Raw genomic sequence first — 20,853 nt, 5'->3', positions numbered from 1 at the left:
TTCACTAGGTAAACATTTATTGAATAGTTACGATGCTGGATGAAAGTGCTGCTGATTCAGCTTTTTAAAAGTAGTGTATGTGTGTGTATGTAGTGTATTTGATGTGTGTGTATGATATGTATGGTGTATATATGTATGCATGTGCAGGTATGTGTTTGTGTGAGAATGAGGGTATGCCCATGTCACAACATTTATGTGGAGGTCAGAGGACAACTTTCCAGAGTAGGGGTTCTCTTTTCTTGAATTCCAGGGATGTGAGCCATCTTGCCAGCCTTTCACAGTGCCTGCTTTTTCCCACTGAGCCATCTTACCTGCCTGATATTTAGTTCTCCAGGCCCTGTTTCTCACAATCACAACAGACAACACCACTACTGTGATTTTATGTCAGTAATCTTAGGTTTTGCTCATGTTTGTGATCATGTGTGTATATCTATTTTTATGTGTCTATGGTAATTCTCAGTGTCTGAAGACATTTTTTGTTTCCTGTATCTTGACAGTGGGAGGGAACTTCTGGCATTATTGGCTTAGAGAACCAGATGGCTGCTGGCTGGTGTAGAGAGACACCTCATAAGGATGCCTTGGCCTGTAATGCCTGCTGTGTTGGGTTGGAAGTCTATTCCCATTTCTCTTTATCGGTGTGATAAGTTTACCTTGAACGGTAGACATACATTCCCGAATATTTATCTGTCTCTTTCACCTGTGTAATAATACACCTGGACCCAGCACCCCAAAGCCCACCCGGTGGTGGTGGTGCTCAATTCGCTTTTCTCTTCCTGATACAGTTCTGCAGACTAGGATTGTAAAGATCCACTTGCCTGCCTCTGGGTTGTATCAGTACTTTCCACACTGGTGCCAGGATAATGGAACTTTGGTACTGCAGAGGGAGTGCTAAAATCTCTCTCTCTTTCTTCAAACATCATCAATGATTCCCTGTGGAATCTAGATAATGTTTGAACTTTTGATGTGTCCAATAAATATTTTACCTTGTGACTTCTTTCTCATCTCTTATGTTTCTTAGTCTATTAGTCAACCACCTTGACTATTTTGTGTTTCCAGAAGGTGCTGTGCTTTCTTATTCCTCTCACCTTTGCAGGTGCAGAAATGTCTTCTTCCTAGAGAGTGATATCAACTCTAGGCTCAAGCTGTCTTCTCCTGAAAGTTTTCCCTGTTATCCTTACCTCTCTTCCTCGTTCACTGTAGATTAGACTGGAGACTCCTTTCTTGCTCTTTCTCTGAAGATCGATTAACCTCCTGTTTTCTGGGACCCACAACTCTGATTTTTCTCCTAGCCTTTTTGCCACATTGCTGTATTTGAATTTTCTACATATACTGTGACAGCCAAACCATGCTCTTTTCTGAGGTTACTGGTAATTCTTACTACAGCAGTACTGGTACATATAGGAGTTTAGTAAATGTTTGTTGATCCAAAGGGGCAACTTTTCTTCTTCTGCTAGGAGCTACTGATTGACATTAAAAGTAATGTGCTTATGTAAGGAATAGATTGGGGCCTGATATGTCCTAATAGCAAAATAGTTGAATAAATTATGGCATACCCATATCTAATATTTTATAGCTACTATACAAGTTCTGGAAAAATCTGTATTAAACTCAAACAAGCCTGATGGATTGTTAAGGGAGAAATGCATGAAGAATTCTCAGGCCATGATATAAACATAGATATGTGCACAGGTTTGCATACATTATGCAAGCAGCAAGTATGGAAGGGTGAGCATTAAGCTGCAAACCCTGGTTACACTGAGCATCGCTCATTGTAATTAACAGCTAATAGACAAAAGTATGAGTGGTGATAGAAGCTAAATCCAACACCAGATACAAATGTATAAACAGTAAAGAGAAAAGATAAGAATATTACTTCATGGCTAAGGGAAAAGCTTACGAAAATGGGAATTTTAGTTTTCGTGTGTATCTGTTAAATTTTCTTACGTGTGTGGAAATAATCCTGTAAAGACAGAACAGAATGTTAACAGTAATAATTTATGAATTTATGAATTATGATGGTTCTCATGGCTTTTCTTTGTTTGTCTGTGTTGTGCAATATCAAAACAACGGCCACACCTTATTTGTATAAGAGAAGTAAGCTTATTTCTAAAAATAGAGGAGAGTGCATAAAAACTGGCACCATTAAGCTGCTTGTTATGCGGATCCCTATGACTTGAAAACCACAATTGTGTGAAATTGTTATAAAATGAACCATTTGAGAGCAGCTGATGCAATATAGCATTTTTACTCTTTTCTTTTTTTCTTTTTTTAGCAACGGCTGAAAGAAGAGAAGGAAGCCAAGAGGGCTCGCCTGGATGGGAGGCATGACTATCTGTTTGCAATTGTAGCTTCCTGTTTGGACCTGAACAAACTGGAAGTGGAAGATGCCCTCCTTGAGGGTAATCAGGTAGGAAACCTTTGCATCCTCATGGGTCAGTGGCAAGAACCCATGTTCTGCCTTTGAAGAGGTTCCAGCCTAATGTGCAGGGGCTCCACTGGGTTAGACAGAACAGACTCAGGACTCCTGAGCTCTCCTGGTTGACTAATGACACTTGTAGTTATCATTTGAGTTCCACTGTTTGATGACAATGCCAGTATCTTTTTATAACCAAAAAGGCTGAACTCTTGAACCAGTTTGGGACCTGAGGCTAGAGAGTGAAACCATCTTCCAAGTTGCTGGTTTATGTATGTATGTATGCAAGTATATATATGTATGCATGCAAGTTTATATGTATGTAAATAATTATTTATGAATGTTTGCATGTATGTATTAACTTATTATTATTGTTTAAAAATTTTGTACATGTGTATAATGTGTTTTGACAAAGTCCACCCCATTTCCTCCCTTTAAGTTCCTACCCTGTTCCTCCCACTACTATTATCTTGCAATTTTTTTCAACCCACTGAGTTTACTTAGTGCTGACAGTGTGTGCCTGGGTGGGGAACTATCATATATTGAAGGTGCCTCTCAGGGACTGTAAAGAAAGAGCCTTCTTCTCCCAGAAGCCATCAGCCATCAGTAGCTCCTTGGCTAGGAATGAGTCTTCCTGACCACCCCTCCATTCCATGCTGTGACTTTGTGTGGCCTGAGCTTGCACAGATCTTGTGCACGCAGTTATAGCTATTGTGAGTTCATAAGTATTGTAATTATTCATACTCCTGGCTCTTATAATATTTCCATCCATTCCTCTGTGATGATCCCTGAATCTTGGATGAAGATGGTAGAATAAAGAGGTTCTTATATATTTGTTTCTTTATTTCTTTCTCTTCTTCCTTTCTTCTTCCTCCCTTCTTCTCCCTTCCTTTCTTTCTCCCTCCCTCCCTCCCCCTCCCTGCCTCTTTTCCTCCTTCCTTTCCTTCTTTCCTTCCTTCCTTTTTTCCTTTCTATTTTGCTCCTATTCTAGGTTTGGATATTCAACTGTGCCATAATTTTCTGACTATGTTTTTGATTTGGCATCTGAAACTAGTTTCTTCTTTGATATCTTTGCTAGATATTATATATATATATATATTTTAAATTTGGGATGATATGTGTTTGGTAATTTGACCTTGATAGGGAAGGCAAATTTAATGAGAAGGTAGAGTTTCCTATGAGTGAGGAAGTCCTTTTAGGAGCCCTAATGAGATTCTCAAAGCCTTAACTCTTTAGACACATGACAAGAGAAGGGAGACAGAGAAGGGAGAAAGAGGGAAAGGGACAGGGAGGGACTTTCTAATTAAGAACAAAATGTTACCTTGCCTTTTTCCAGATTGAAAGAATCGATCAGCTTTTTCCTCCTGGAGGACTCCGTCATCTCATGTTTTACTATCAGAATGTCGAGGGGGCAGAAGCAGGTATTGATATTTGGCATGACATAGTCTAGAAATGTTATTCTTAAATTCATCTGAGAGTGGGAAAAAGAAGAAATGTAATGGAGGACTAAACAAGTTTCCCATGCCTTGGAATATTAAGGTTGTGTTGTGGGTTGCATATATGTTGTGCAGTATTTTTTATAGTGTGCATGTGTGTTACATGTGTGTTGTATATATGTATATGATGTTGTATATGTATGATGTTATGTTGTGTATGTGTGTGTGATGTTTGTATGATGTTGTATATGTTTGATGTATATGTGTATGATGTTTTTGTGGAGTGAATGAGTGGTATGTGCATGTATAGTATATGTGTGTGCTGTCTTTGTAGTATTTATGTATGGTGTGTGTAGTATTTGTGTATATGTGTGTGTTGTTGGATGAAGCCTTTCTAATGACAGTTGGGCTAGACACCAACCTGGTCACAGGAGATGGTCAGTTCAGGCTGTTGCTTGTGTTTTTGATCTTATCTGTTCTAATAGATATAAGATGGAATCTCAGACTCATTTTGATTTTCATTTCCCTCATGGCTAAGGATATGAACATCTCCTTAAGTCTTTCTTGGACATTTGAGATTCTTCTGTTGAGAATTCTGTTTAGATCTGTCCCCCATTTTTATATTGGATTATTTGGTTTATTGATATCTAGTTTTTTGAGTTCTTTATGTATTTTGGAAAACAGCCCTTTGTTGGATGTCGCTTGGTGAAGATTTTTTCCCACTCTGTATGCTGCTGATTTATCCTGTTGATGGTGTCCTTGACTTACAGAAATTTTTCAATTTCATGATGTCCCATTCGTCATCAACTTAGGGCCTGTGCTATTGGTGTTCTGTTCAGAAAGTTGTCTCCTGTGCAATGCATTTGAGAATATTTCCCACTTTCTCTTCTATCAGGTTCAGTGTATCTGGATTTATGTTGATGTTTTTGGTCCACTTGGACTTGAGTTTTGTGCAGGATAATAGGTATGGATTGATTTGAATTCTTATACTTGCCAACATCCAGTTAGACCAGCACCATTTGATGAGGATGTTTTCTTTTTCCATTGTATAATTTTGGCTTCTTTGTTGAAAAGAAGATGTCCATAGGTGTGTGGATTTGTGTCTGGATCTTTGATTTGATACTGTTGATTACTATAGTCATCTTCCTGATCCACAGGCATGGGAGATATTTCTATTTTCTGATATCTTCTTCAATTTCTTTCTTAAAAGACTTGAAGTTCTTGTCATACAGGTATTTCACTTGCTTAGTTAGAGTTTCACCAAGATATTTTATATTATTTGAGGCTATTGTAAAGGGAATTGATTCTCTGATTTCTTTCTCAGCCCATTTATCATTTGTGTATAGGAGAGCTACTGATTTTTTGGATTAATCTTACATCTGACCTCATAGAGAAATTGTTTGTGGATAGAGAGAGGGTAGATGCCTCAGTTGGTAATATGCCTACCACACAAAACACAAAGACCTGAATTTTTATCTCCAGAGTCCATGTTAAAAAACAAGACAAAACTTGGTGTAGACTGTGCCTATAATTTCATCAGTGGGAGGCCAAAATCAGGAAGATTCCTGGAGCTCATTGGCCAGTGAGGCTAGGCAGTCAATGAGCTCTAGGTTCAGTAAGAGACCCTGAAATAAAAAATAAGAGCAATTAATTAATAAAGACACTCAATGTCAACCTCCTTCATGTGTGTTCATATACATGTATGCACCTTTATACACACACATTAATCATGTATGTAAATCTTGAATAGCTGGCATTTCTTTAGTAATAATTTTGATTTTTTGCTTTGTTTTTCAAGACAGGATTTCTCTGTATAATAGCTCATCTGTCCTGGAACTTGCTTTGTAGACCAGGCTAGTCTTGAACTCACAGAGACCTGCCTGCTTCTTTCTCCTGATTAAAGCATTGTACCACCACCGCTTGGCTTAAATTTGAGTTTTCCCCCCAAAAAATGCTCGTTACAATTTGAATAAAAAGAATCAAAAGATAAAAGTTTTGATTTCCACTTCAGATTGAATAATATGAGTTACACCAGGAAGTGTCATGTTCAGCCATAATCATGCCTAGGGTGAAATTGCCTGTTCCATATAAATTGCACAGAACAACAAGGGCTCTTCGGGTCTCAACATATAAGCAAGATTTTTTGTTTCTCTCTCATTCTCCTTTTTGATCTTTTCAGCTTGGATAGTTCTTCTGACCTTGGAGCAAGAATCAGGCCCCTGAATGACTTTTCTAGACATTCTTAGGAAAAATTCTTACGGTCATTTCAAAACTGAAAACACAGTATTGATTTAAACAAGAAGAGTATCCAGTCGACTGAACCTAGTTGGTGAGACGTGAAGTGGACTCATCCTTCTTTGTCCTCACCCTCTGCTCCCTCTGTCCCTCATCTGGAGCCTCTGAGGGGCTCCACTTGTGGCATGAGAGGCACTCATGATTCTCCTCTGCTTCATCCTTCATCCCAATTCGGCTCAGGCCAATCACAGTGGTCAGGTCGGAGGCCAGGTACAGGGAAGTTAACACTGCTTCTGCTGTGCTCTTTAAGCTCATACACCTGTGGCCCCAGTGGGTCTCGCATGGAGCAGTGCCTACATAGCCCACAGTGTGGATTGTCCTTATAAAACTCACAGCCCTCGGCATCAGTGTTTCACAGGGCTTGCCAGCTGGGGTCCTCTGTTTTGCGTCCTCCCGGTTAGCTTCTTGAGCAATGGAATGTGGCTCCATGCAGATTCTCTTCAGGGAAGTTGCCCCACCCTATTCTGCTGAAGCACCCACTCCCATCCGAGGCCCACTTCTCTCTGTGTATGTTGTGTGTTGTGTTTTGATTTATTGGCAACAGGCATCATATCCCAGCCCATTACATCCCCAGGTTCCAGGAGGCATAAGTAACTCAGACTTTCCAGGAGGTTGGATTGAAAACCCTGCTTCTTTCTAAGGGGTGCAATTGTCTTCCCTTGCCTTTTTTGGTTCTAGCACTGGGCCTTCAGTATCCAAGGAAACCTCTCTGAGGCTCCAGGGCAATTAGGCAATGGATACCTCCTTCTTGACCTGAAGCACAGCACCTGTGCACAGCACCATTGCCCACACCTGAGATTTTTGCTAGAGGCTGTTTTCTGGTTATCTGTCACATCTTGGTATCTTGGTTGTCTTGGACCGTATTGCTGGTTAGACTCTAGTTCATTCATGAGAAGTGGGGTATCTTTGGAATGCTAGTGTATCTGGCTTTCCTTTTTCTGGGTCCTTTCCCAAAGTTCTAGTCAGATGTTCAGCACCTTAAGGAGGAAGCACCACAAGGGAGGAGAAAAATCTATTCTCAGGGCTTGGAACTCAATTTCTGTTTTACTGCCTTCTTCCAGATTTTCCCCTGAGCACCACCCCGTCATCTTAGTGGGAGTAAACTGAATCTTCAATTCACTTATGAATACAAAATTTACTTGAACCCAGTGATACAACATAGATCATATTCCGATGTACCTAACTGATCCACTCTGGAAAGACATGCTTGGAAAACAAGCATGAGCTTTCAGATCCTTCAGATAAGGCTTGATGAGCTAATAAGTTTATGAAATTTTGTAAGTAGTTTACATACAGATTCCTTTAATCCTCACAAATATTCTGCAAAAAATTTCCAAAAAATGTTACATTAGAATAGCCTTTCGCATTTTTTTAAAAAAAAATTGTGGGAGAAGCTGGTGAGATAAAGATCACCAGCTGCTTTTGCAGAGGATTTAAATTAAGTCTTTAGCAACTGCATGGTGCATGTAACTTTCTACAACTCCAGGTGTAAGGGATCTGACACCCTTTTCTGGCCTCTCAGGGGACCAGTCATAGATGTCACACCCATACACATAAGTGGTGAATGGGTAACTTGTTCAAGGTCATGTGGTGAGGAAACAGATGGAGGTTGAAGCTCTGGTTCTTACTCTAGAGCAAGAACATCAATTGCTTTGCCATCTTACCTCTGCACAGGCTTGATGCCATGATATACAGACTAGTCAGCTGCCTGAACTATGATGGTATCATGGAAACAAGGAAGTGAGAGTCCTGAGTTTTGTCATTAGAGCTGTCCTTTGACCTTGCGTCTGCCCTTTGTGGTTGGAATGGGCTGGGATAACTCACAGGTCTCTCAGTGGAAAGCTTTAGTAGTGTAGATGTGGTGCCCAGGAGAGATCCTGAGACACTGCACATGTCAACCAGTGAGTGCTTTTTGTCTCCCACCCCCAATCTCTCTCACTAGCCCTGTGATCTGGAATCTAGGAGATTCTTTTAAATCTCTTTCAGGATGAGACTAGAGATCATCCAAATGATGGCTCTGCTTGAAGCACAGGGGCAGGTCTGCCGTAGTAATTTCTAGAAGGAAACTCATGCTGGGAAACAACATTGTGCACCACAAACTGCATTTATAACACTGAAATTGCTTTGCATTTGTAGGACAGTTTGGCTCTTCAGGAGGGGTGAATCCTGTTTCTGGAAAGGGGAAGAAACCCAAGGTGTTTGTTACCGAAGGAAAAGATGTTGCTCTTACAGGAGTGTGTGTGTTCTTCATCAGGTCTGACCCATCCAAAGCCATTACGGCTGAGAATATCCACAGGGTAAGGGGACAGTCATTCACTTGCTCGAACCCACCTGTTCTTATGGAGATAACCACTGACTTACTCAAGGGTCTAAAGCTAATTTCAGGGTTTGGGGCTTCAGTTTAGTGGTCAATGCTTGCTTAGCATATGCAAGGATATCAGTTTAATATCCAAGACATACAAATAAATAAATAAATAAATAAATAAATAAATAAATAGCTTTGAGGAAACACCCTTATTTTTTTAAAATATTTTTGGCATTTAAGACAGGCAATTAAAAATATTGCCTTTTGATAATGAGGAATTTATATTCAGTTTATTAGTAAATATCCACACACCATTGTATTTCTGTACAGAGTGAGCTCTTTTCCTCACCAAGAGTCCTCCTACCCATAATTTACTTATTGACAAGATTTCTAAAAATAGATATACAGCTTTATGTTTTCTCTAAAGCAATGTACACCTATACAGGTGTTCCCTGAATGCTAGAGGTTGTGTGACCTCGTTAATTTCTTGCAGCAAATAAATAGGTGAATATTTATAATTCAATCTATTTTATATTTTTAGTTAAGTGATTATAATTTGGACTAGTATAAAAGTATCCTTCTCAAACAGAATATTAAAAAAAGGTTCACTTGCTCTTTGGTTGATTAGCGTCTTCAATGACTTGGTTGCTGTGCTGCAGTGAAGGCTAATTTTTACAATCCAGGATGATGAAATGTTTTCCAGGAGGTGAGCTTTAACATGCTAGACACTGCAGACGGGGGCCTGCTAAACAGCGTGAGGCGTCTGCTCTCAGACATCTTTATTCCAGCTCTCAGGGCCTCCAGCCATGGCTGGGGTGAGCTTGAGGGACTACAGGATGCGTCCAGCATTCGGCAGGAGTTCCTGAGCTCTCTGGAAGGTTTTGTGGGCATCTTGTCAGGTGCACAGGAGAGTCTGAAGGAGAAGGTAAGAAGGAGTGAGGGGCTTGTTAAAAAACAACCAGATTCTCCACAAAACAGAATAGGAGGGGTGAACCTCTTCTTACCTGGGTTTTACTGCATTGAAAAAGTCCGGAAAGTGTTTGTAGGTAATTTTAGTGTCTTCTTAGGATGTGATTGTAGCTTGCTTGAAATACTTACAGTATACACGGCTTAATGCTGTTGGTGTCTTGGCGACTATTTCTAATTTTCTTATTAACTTCTTTATTTTATGATGTATTGCCTCGAAGACAACCCTCAAATCTGACCTCAAAATTTTTTGTAGCACTTAAGACGTAGCAAAGAGTAGGTATTCTTATTGCTCTCATTATTATTAGGTACCATTCCTTCATTGAGTGGTCAGGGCAGTAAAGATGTGAAGATTCAACTGAGCTCCGTTTAGACCCAAATTGACCAAAATGTGTATAGGGCCATTTATAAACAGTATCTTTTTATTGTGCTCTTAATTTTAATTAGGTAAACCTTCAAAAATGTGATATATTTGAACTGACATCCCTGAAGGAACCCGTGGACTACTTGGCTCTAGCTAGTAACCCCGAGACTGTGCAAAAAATAGAAGGCTGTATGAAAGTGTGGATCAAACAGACAGAGCAGGTAATTCCCAGAAACCCATGGTTAGTCTCTGATGCCACATCACTGGGGTTGCTGCTGGAGAAAGTTCCACCCTGGCCTTCTCATTGTTCACATATCACAGCACGTACTCTTAAAAAGATTTCACGTAACTTCTATTTGTTTGTTTGAATTTTGAGACAGTTTTTCTCTGGGTAGCCCTGGCTATTCTGGAACTTGCTTTAAATAGGCTGACCTCGCACTTCAAGCTAATCCTCTTGCCTCTGCCTCCCAAGGACTGGGACTGAAGGCGTGGACCACCACTTGCTGTAGCTTCTGTTTAGGATCATTATTAAAGAGAAATAGGGCTCTCACAGAGCAGAAGTTGGGGACTTGGTTTTCTTGAGTGACTAGAAGGTTACATGAGGCTAATTCTTCCTGAGAAAACTTCTGTAGACCTGTGGGGGAGGTTCCTAATTCATTGTGTCCTTCAAGGGAGAACTTGAGAATTAAGTATTAACAATATATATTTTTTTAAAGCTGGAGAGATGCTTAGTGGCTAACAGCACTTGCTGCTTTTATAGAGGACTTGAGTTCAGTTTTTAGCGTTCCCGTCAAGTGACTTACAACTGCCTGGAACTCCTTCCTGCTCCGGGGGAGGCAACACCCTTGTGTGACCTCCCTAGGTCCTGCACTCACTTCCAATCACCCCCTCCTAAACACACACATGTACACATGAATAAAAAATATATAAAAAATTTTGGGAAAATGTAAATGGAGGTGACTGTTCCATCCAAACAATATGCACATGTAAAATCAACCTGTTTGACTCTTGAAGTTTCTCGAAGTTGTGTTTTTCGGTTTATGCAGTAAAAGAACAGTTAAGGAAACTGCATATATGCATGGAAATCATCACCTAAGTCATTGTCAGGGAACGACAGTCAACTTAGTTCCTGGTTGAAATTAAAAGCAAACAAACAAGCAAAACTGGGTACGTGCTGGGTTAGTCAGAATCCCATCATTGGAATAATGGGGTTGAATAAAACACACGATCCATTTGGTGTAATTTCTCCTCCTCCTCTTCCTCCTTTGGCTCATGCATGGTTTTCATACCTCAAGTCTCACGCGATTGCTTGTTCTTCTGTGTCTATAGATCCTGGCTGAGAACAACCAGCTGCGGAAGGAAGCAGATGATGTTGGGCCCCGAGCAGAGCTGGAGCACTGGAAAAAAAGGCTCTCCAAATTTAATTACCTTTTAGACCAATTGAAAAGCCCGGAGGTGAAGGCTGTGCTGGCAGTGCTCGCTGCAGCCAAGTCCAAGCTGCTGAAGGTTCTTAGCCATTTTGCTGTGACTTACAATAAGGGCATAAGAGAGTTCTCCATCCCCAACTCGACAGAGCAATTAGGCATCATTTTATCTGAATGAAAATCTTTTAAGACTGGATAATATTAGCCATGTAATTTTGGATACTGTGAATTGACCTTCAAGCTAAAGACATTTGCTGGCTGTTATACTTGAATGTATATGTATTTTTAGTGAGCATTACAAATAACTAAGATATAATGTGACCATATGACTATACACAACATGCAATGAATTCAGACAATATAGGTATAGCAATCATGAAAACTTAAGCCCACAAATATTAGTTTTACACTGCAAAGCAAATAATCCCAAAACTCATTAGCTAAAATTCAGTATTTTTACCCGAAGCCAGGAACTGGGGTGTAGCTTAACTAGGTGCCTCTGACACAAGGTTCCTTTGAAGTTGCATCTGGACTATTGGCTAGGTTCACACGGGAAAGGCCTGCTTCCGTGTTTGCTCAGGACATGGCTGCTCTTTGTTGGCTAGAGGCATCTTTCAGTTCTTACCACATACACCGCTCCACAGGCAGCTGATGGGCTACTAGGCTTCCTTTAAAGAGAACTAGGAACTGTGTAAGAGGGCACCCAATGCAGAGGCCACAGTCTCAAGCTTCTCCTGGGATTGACGTGGCATTGCTTTTGTCATACTAATAAGTAGTTAGCAGTAAGTCTGTAGACTTTTCTTACCTTATGTGTTTTAGAGGAACTTCATACTTTGTGATACAATATAGTTTAGAAATGCTAGCATTAAGATTGGGATACAACAAATTCAGTGTGTTATATCCCTTTAATTTTTAGGTATCTTTCTATTTTAATGTCTTGACAAATAGTTGATAGTTAACAAATATTTGTTAGACCACCAAATGGACACAAGTTTAGGGCCCTGGGGAAAAGGGAACTCAGGTTAGAAAGGAGAGAATATGGAAACCATGAGCCTGAGACACAAAACTAACTGTTGGCCACAGAACAGGAGGCTGTGACTTTAAAGAACTGTGCTACCCTGTAGTGCTCTGTGCTTGAGTATTCAAGAGAAGTCTGGAAATGGAAGTCTTTAAACATTTAGTTAAAGGTTTTACTCTTCCATATCTTTCTAAGATTCATGTTTAAATGCAAGAGGCAAAGGGCAAATGAAGGTGATTAAGGGATGGGAGGTGATATTTAGTGGCTCTTACTTTGCAAGTTCCTCTGTTAAAATTGCTTTTGTGTTGTGCTTAGGCTTGGCGGGAGACTGACATTAGGATCACTGATGCAGCAAATGAAGCAAAAGACAATGTCAAATATTTGTACACACTGGAGAAATGTTGTGACCCTCTGTACAGCAGTGACCCTGTGAGTTAAGGTTTCTGCCCCTTACGTCCACTGGTGACCATTTCTGCACTAGCATAATGGAGTGCTGGGTTTTAGCTGATATGACTATTTCTTGGAAAGGTCTTAGAAATCTCATATTCTCAGGAGTACATTCACATAGTTTTATATATACCTTATGTCCCTATCTATCTATCTATCTATCTATCTATCTATCTATCTATCTATCTATCTATCTATCTTCCTTCTATCTATCTATCATCTATCTATCTATCTATCTATCTATCTATCTATCTATCTATCTATCTATCTATCTATCTATCTATGTTGTATGTATATTTAAAAATACTGTATTTTATTATATTTCACATTAAATATTAAAGCTGATATTCTAGATTATACCCCAAAAAACTATGGGGAAAGTCATTCATTGATGTTCTAAAAAAACCTGTAGCTTTGGGAAATTTCTGCTTGTGTACATTATAAAACCAACTGTTAGCATAACCTACTGTCATGGAAAGCAAGCCTTTTTTATTGAAATAAATTTTTATTTACCTCATATGACTAAAATAACAAAAACAAATTTATTGTAAAATATGTCTGTGTGAAGCATCAGGTACTGTTTAAGATTTTTTTGTTAACAATAAAACTTTATTTTAATGAAAATAGAATGATCAAACTATCACAATCAGACTTTTGCTTAACTTGACATTTTCTGGAATCTCTTCCAGATAAGTATGATAGATGCTATCCCTACGCTTATAAATGCAATTAAAATGATCTACAGCATCTCTCACTACTATAACACCTCGGAGAAGATCACATCTCTGTTTGTAAAGGTGAGTGCCCAGCAGAGAGTTTGTGGTCACCTAGCTGCCAATGGCCAAATTTTGGATAGTTAAAATCTTTTAGTTTGGCTTGATCTATTATTATCTGTGCACTTTATATTTAGGAGGACTTAGTTTGTCAATGGATGTAGAATTAAATTCATGTGACAGGTAAACAAACCATTGTTTGTTTTATTTACAATTTTAGCAAACAAACCATTGTTTTGTATTTGCTAAAATAATTATTCTATTATTTTATGTATCAAGAGCTAAGATTCTTTTCAGAATTTTCCTATATGATTTCTAGCCTGTCATTATTTCCTACTGTGCCAATTTTAATCAAGAAAAATGCTATTAAGCCAGTTATGGTGGCTCATGGCTCTAATCCTAGAATTTCAGAGATGAGAGGATTTTTGTGGCTATTTGAACTAGAGAGTTACTTCTAGAATAGACTGGGCAACAGAGTGAGATCGTGTCGAAAAAAACCAACCAATTGATCAAACTAAAAAAAATTGCACAAACCAAACCAAAAATAAAACAGAAGCCCAATGCCCCTTAAGCCCCACCAAACAAGAATATAAGGAAAACTTGCTATCCTGTCTTTATCTTTCATACGGCAGTCCTACATTTGTTTGATGGCATACTTATTTGGTTGTGTTAATACAATAGTAACCATGGTAGTAAGATGCAATATTTTGGAATTCCATAAAGTAGTTAAAACAAATCTGCCCCCAACCACAATAATGTTTATACTATAAGACCACATTCTGACTTTTAGGCATTTTAAGTTAGAGGGAATATTTTCTTGGTAAATGAGACACAAAAGTCCATTTGTGTGTTTGGTATTTTATGTGTATTATTTGTATGTTCTTGTGAAACTACTAATGACCAGATGCATCTTATTACAGACATTTTTAGGTAGTACAAGAGGAGAAGAAATTGTATACTAACTCTTAGCTCCCAACACAAACATAGTCCTAAAATCAACGGCACCAACACATGACTAATATTGCTTTGCCTACACCCTCACTTCCAAGATTTATTCATTTTGATTTTATGTGTATGCATGTATGTTTGTGCACTGTGTGCATGCTTGGTGCCTGCATATGCTAGAAGAGTAGATCAGATCCCCTGGACCTGGAGTTCCAGACAGCTTTGGGTCACCATGTTGATCCTGGCTGTATTAGAGGGTCAGAGTTGTGAGGGAAAAGCAGTCGAAGATGAAGGTCACAGACGGTGGATTCCGAGAGGAAGAAGAATCAAGGATTTGATTCAGGTTTATAGTTCCTCAGAGTTTTATGCACCTAACATTATTTTATTGGAAAAATTCCAGGTGACGAATCAGATGATATCTGCCTGTAAAGCCCACATCACCAACAATGGGACTGCCACCATCTGGAGCCAGCCTCAGGACATTGTCACACAAAAGATATTGTCTGCAATTCAACTCAAGCAGGTAATGGCTAGTTTAGGTTGGTAGTGTGCTCCTACGTCTTGTGTTTTATGTTGCTTTTCTGAGACCAAGTTAAATCATTTGTCAATGATATTTTTGGTAGCTAAACAGAATAGCAATTGTTTTATTTTAAAAATAACTTCATTGTTAAGAAAATTGAGCATTAATAAACCTTCTGAGAATGTATGTCTATTTATTCTCCTAAAGTTCTGAGATACCATGGTGACTATGATCAGTTTTCTTCAGGTATCCTATAGACCAATGGGGAGTTAGACATAAAGCGATTCTGCTACCGAAATAGTGGAACCACGGATGAGAATACGCAGGTTTGAGTTGCACTAGGAATAATGGTTTGTTGGAGTAGACGATCGAAACAGATAATGGTTCAGACGGATGGCTAAATGCATAGGAATACAAGCAGGAAAAGACGGGGATTTTCAGACCAATTCTGCTGTCACCTTCAGTTGAGAAATCAGATGAATTCCTTCCTGCTCCCACCCCCCGACCCTGTTCCTTACTTATTAGGGGGTGAACCCAGGTTGTGTAGATGTTAAGTAGGTGTTCTATCCTGGGTCATACCTTCCTTACGCTCTTTGCTTTGGGCTGCCAGGGGTATCAGTCCTGCTTTCACGAGACAAAACAAAAGCTGAAGCAAAATCCGAATGAAAAGCAATTTGACTTTAGCGAGATGTATATTTTTGGAAAATTTGAAACTTTCCATCGACGTCTGGCCAAGATAATGGACATCTTTACAACCATCAAGACATACTCAGTTCTGCAAGATTCCAAAATAGAGGGGTTGGAAGACTTGGTCACTAAATACCAGGTATAAGTTTAAATTCTGTTCTCTGTGCATGCCCATAACTGAACTTACATATTTTACAAAACAGTGATATTTAGACAAATCATCTGTATATAACATAAAATATGTTTGGGTTCTTTAATAATAGAGAAATTGTGTTTATTTGAGAATTGCATAGTGAGACTAATACATTCTTTTCAGGTGTGTGGTTATAAGGGCAATGAGCCAGTGGTTTCAAGTTACTCATCTTTAAGAAAAATCATTTTCATTACTAACTCTTAAAATACGATTTTCCCTTTTAAAAATTAATTTATTATAAAATTAATTTATTATAAAAAACTTGCAAATAAATAAAATCAGTACACACCAAAATTAGTGAGACCCAAAGTCATACAACTTAATGAACTTAAATATAATTAGAATTGGAATTCAGGATGGAAGCTGTGAAGCTTCACATTAGATTTTACACTTTCAGTATTGAATATATTCTGTGCATTTATTGGCCTCCAAGATCCAAACATCCCTGGCATAATTAGAACTAGAAAACCGCTTAGCCTTGTATCTTTTTTCATAACTCATGTTCATTGCCTGTATCCACTTCTTCCTCATCCCCCTTTATACAGACATTCTTATTCTCTTTTATTATTTCTTGATTCATGCAGAAATAGTTTATGAAGAACATTCTATATGTCAGACACTATTTGATTTGAGTGATATTTAACTATCTGAATACATTTAATTTGTGAACATGTTAAAGATATATAAAGAACTAGAGCCAGTGTGATGGTTTAGCATGCAGAAGTGTCTTCTGTGCAAGCCTGAGAGGCTGAGTTTGATCATCAGAACACATAGGAGAAAGAGCTAACAGATTCTCAAAGGTGGCTCTCTGACTGCTGCAGGCAGGCTGTGACAAGCACTAATCTGCATTCACATATACGTCTATGAACTGCACATATGCATATAAACTATAAAATAAGGCATCATGGAGTTCCCAACCCCAGTTGGTACATCCAAACACAGCCCTACAGCTGAAGTCAGGGGAGGAGGGCGCAGAAGACTGTGAGAGCCAAAGGGCCAGATACTGCCAGGCAGTGCGTTTAGACATGACCAGAATATGGCAGCCGTGTAGTTTCAACAATGTGGTTGCCTCAACAAGACCTACATAATGGCCATGGCAGCTGACAATGCCAGTGTGGCTGAAGGGAATCTTTCAAGGCCCCGCTCTAGATGAAGAAATACAGTCAGTCAATGGTTGCCGAGAGAGAAAAATCAGTCTTCCCTGGGGATGAGACCCTGATAGGTTGTCCAGTTCCAGGGGGTCAACCCTAAACATAGGTACACATGAACAACACGAAATGGGCTGAGTAGGTGTGTGACACACTCATACTACACACACGCACGCACATACACACACACACACACATGACCTGAGCAGGTGTATGTGACACACATACAGATATGTAACAATAATAATTTCAGAAGAAAAGACCATGAATTTGAGGAGAGTGGGAAGGAACCTGGCAGGAGTTGGAAGGGGGAGAGGGCCGTGTGAAGATATAAATAGCAGTATGCTATGTGAAATTCTCAAAAACTGAATTAAAAAAGGAACATATGTTGGAAGAGTTAATTAATGCAGCTTCTCCACATTCGTCTTAAACATGTCATATACTGCATGCACGCTCCCAGTTTCCACGGCTGAATACTCCTGTCTGCATGGAGACAGCAGGGACAGTGTGTTGTTTTCACTAGCAGACCCGACTCTAGAAGTTAAGCAGCTTGTGCATGTTTGTATATTAAGAGATCTGAATGACGCCTAAGTGGAAATGACTTTGAAGAGAAGATTGTGGGACGAGGCCCAATAGTCTTCATGAAAATTATATGCCTTTGTCAATAATGTGGGGCTCTGAGTTTGAGGATGGCTTAGCACCTGGCTAGGAATGATCACAAAGCGTTACTGCTCATCATTCCGAGCAAACAGAACTTCTGGTAATATGATAATAGTGTTTTCAAGGAGATGAATCCCTAATTTATACTTTCCTAGTCACGGACGGTAGCTCTACAGGAGAGCAAAAGGAAATTAATCCCAGAGCATTTGAAAGTGGTAGACTTTGATGTCTCATTTAAAGTACTTGATTTGGGAGATGATATCTCTTCTGTGGGTATTACAGCACCCCCATTTTCTTCCTATCTGGTTTTTATTTTGTTAAAGTCTTTTCTAACTATTCTTTGCAATTATTTAAGCCTTTCAACAAAAATAACATTTCATTAAATTCTACTCTGGGCTTTGTTTTAGCTTATTTCAGATGTAATTAATATAAAAAACTAATATATAATTAATATATAAAATTAATATATAAATCACCTGCTTATATTTACACATGAATTATTTAATTGTATATATTTGTCCAAATTATCTTTAAATCCATGGGACGATGCTTCCTGGCAACTCCTTTGGATGAATAATGGCAAAGTTTTCCTGTGTTCAAAACAAATAGCACCGGATCAATGAGAGATGTAGAAAATCAGGTCCCTTTAAACAGACATCTTCTCAGGAATCATTTTTATAAAGTTCTGCCTTTAAAGGCTACAAGTCACGAGGACCAAAAGAATAATGAAACTCTGCCTCATGTCTTCCATCTATTTCAGGATATTGTTGCTGCCATAAAGAAGAAGGAATATAACTTCTTAGATCAGCGGAAAATGGATTTTGACCAGGATTACGAAGAGTTTTGCAAGCAGACTAATGACCTTCATGTAGGTTGTGTGATAAAATCCCTGGTGACAGCCACACGTTCTTGCTTTCTTTATCCTTGGTGTGTTGCTCTGATCATACTCCCCATTCCGCAGGCAGAGCTACCTTTATCACAGGGTGGCTGGCAGCAATCGCAGCCTGCATTTTCTGATTTCAGATGAATGACTGAGAGCTCCTTTCCCTGGATTAAAGGGTCATAAACACAGCTCGGCTAATGATTCGTAATCACAGACTTCTGTGCGTCTTCTGTGGTAGTTTTTAGGAAGCTAACTTTCATCTTCTGTTGAAATGCTCTGTAGCTTCATTAAGTTGTGACATTGGTCTCCCTTTGTTACTACAGAGTATTGATGATTACATTCAGGGGTAGTAAACTAACAGGCTGCCGGCTGTGCCTGGAAGATTCTAAAGGCAGGGCTGTAGCAGGCCTTAGAAATCATGGCACCGGGTCCCTCTTGCTCTCAGTTACTTTCTTTCCCATCATCTTTACTCATTACAGACCAGCCACCCTGACGTTCAGCCCTGGGCAGCACAGCCTCCTTCAGCACCCAAGAACACACAACAGAAGCAGTCCAGTTTCAGTTTTCCTGGGGAAAAGATAACTTTAGGGATAGGGGTGCACAGCTTGGAGCTTATCAGCTGTGGGGTCATGTGATAAAGGATAGGCAGGACAATCACGGAGGATCTTTGTTTTTAAGAAATGGGAGTCAGGGAGGCCAAGGTAGGAGACAACTTGGTAGCTGTCTGACATATTAATATATAGAGTTCATTCATCCATAGAAGATGTAGGTGTCCATCTTTCCTTATAGAAATGCAGTCAGGCTTGAGAGACAGCACAATCCATGAAGTGCTTTCCTTGCAAATATGAGGACCTCAGTTTGAACCAGAACCTATGTTAAAAAAAAAATCTAGGCATAGTGGCATAGGCTTGTAAGCCTAGTGGTGGGGAATGGAGCCAGGAGCATCTCTTGGTGAGTTTTAAGCCAATGAGAGATTTTGTCCGAGAAGGGTAGATAGTTACTGAAGAATGACACTAAAAGTCATCCTCCAATGTTTAAATTGAAAAGCACATCTGTGCATGCATTGTACACACAGCACACCTGTATACATACGTGCATATGAACCCATATGACTACCACATGACTATGTACACACACAAACACATACATGACTGTGTACACACACAAACACACACATGACTATGTACACATACACACACACATATGTTGTAATATGAGCGGCGGGGCTGTGCCTCCAGCACCCGGCCGCCCTCATGCCCCAAAATAATTACATGGAAACTGTATTTTTTTAATCACTGCCTGGCCCATTAGTTCCGGCCTCTTATTGGCTAGCTCTCATATCTAGATTAACCCATTTCTAATATTCTGTGTAGCACCACGATCTGGTGGCTTACCAGGGAGATCTTAACCTGCGTCTGTGTCTGGTGGGTGAATCATGGCGACTCTCTGACTCGGCTTCCTTCTCCCAGCATTCTGTCTGTTTACTCCACCCACCTAAGGGCTGGCCTATAAATGGGCCAAGGCAGTTTCTTTATTAAATGAAAGTAACTCCTCCATCACACATACACACACACACACACACACACACACACACACACACACTTACTTCCTCCTGAGGTAAAAGTAAAATGGCCATTCAGCTACCCCTTCCCAGTGAGGGTCTGAACTAAATTCGTACACATGGAGAGGAAATGGTGTGAGGAGTTCAAGTGGAGTTTTGGGTGACATGAATTCAAGGAAGAGGGAGCTATCAGAAAGTGCTGGATGCTGTATTTTATGTTTGAAGATTAATTTAGTAATCATCACAATCCTAGCAAGTCACTGCTCTTGCTGCTCTCATCCTTCAGAGGGGGAACAGAATGGTTGTGAGTGGCCCGTTCAAGTCACACAAAGAACAAGTGGCAAGGTTGAAGCCAAACCCTGACAATTTGGCTCTAGTGCTCAATACCTGAATTCTCAAGTCATATGGTGTGTTTCCTTTGATGGGAAGGCACAGGTCTCATTAGAACTTAAACAATGACCTATTTGGGGCTAATTCAGATATAAGGACAGTGGATCCTGCTTCTTCTTGTTGGAAACTGGTAGACTGTAGTTGGCTGTTGTCCTGCCCTACATGGCCCACGTCCTTCAGTCAAGCTCCCATCTGTGTTCCTCTCAAGAGAGTCTCTTCATTTGTCGCAGTAGTTCCTCTGTAGCTGGTGAGAGACGGTGAGCATCTGGACTCAGGGGTCATTTCTTGTCTCGATTGCTTAATAAGAAGATGGAGAGTTATTCTAAAGAAGTAGCCACTTCCCTTTGCAGTGGTGGATTAGGCTTCTGTCCTGCAGATTGTGGAAGAAGAAATAAACACTCCCTTGAAGTAGGTTTGACCTCACC

The 20,853-nt window shown here is 39.7% G+C and overlaps 1 protein-coding gene across 1 annotated transcript in view; it reads left to right on the top strand.

Moving 5' to 3' along the window:
* Positions 1-2,278: 2,278 nt before the first annotated feature.
* Positions 2,279-20,853, top strand: part of Dnah5 (dynein axonemal heavy chain 5) — a gene marked incomplete at its 5' end in the record, with an annotated part of 196,222 nt that continues 177,647 nt past the window's right edge. The window contains 11 exons of the mRNA XM_057789549.1: positions 2,279-2,407; positions 3,750-3,834; positions 8,281-8,441; positions 9,153-9,374; positions 9,863-10,000; positions 11,109-11,285; positions 12,537-12,650; positions 13,358-13,465; positions 14,787-14,909; positions 15,517-15,732; positions 18,355-18,462. Coding sequence (XP_057645532.1) covers positions 2,279-2,407; positions 3,750-3,834; positions 8,281-8,441; positions 9,153-9,374; positions 9,863-10,000; positions 11,109-11,285; positions 12,537-12,650; positions 13,358-13,465; positions 14,787-14,909; positions 15,517-15,732; positions 18,355-18,462 — 1,581 coding nt within the window. The remainder of the gene's footprint in view (positions 2,408-3,749; positions 3,835-8,280; positions 8,442-9,152; positions 9,375-9,862; positions 10,001-11,108; positions 11,286-12,536; positions 12,651-13,357; positions 13,466-14,786; positions 14,910-15,516; positions 15,733-18,354; positions 18,463-20,853) is intronic.

The sequence above is a fragment of the Chionomys nivalis genome, chromosome 15 (genome assembly GCF_950005125.1).
Source record: "Chionomys nivalis chromosome 15, mChiNiv1.1, whole genome shotgun sequence".
Classification (NCBI taxonomy): Eukaryota; Metazoa; Chordata; class Mammalia; order Rodentia; family Cricetidae; genus Chionomys; species Chionomys nivalis.
The sequence above is the reverse complement of the archived record's forward strand: the minus strand, read 5'-3'. Positions and strand labels throughout refer to the sequence as shown.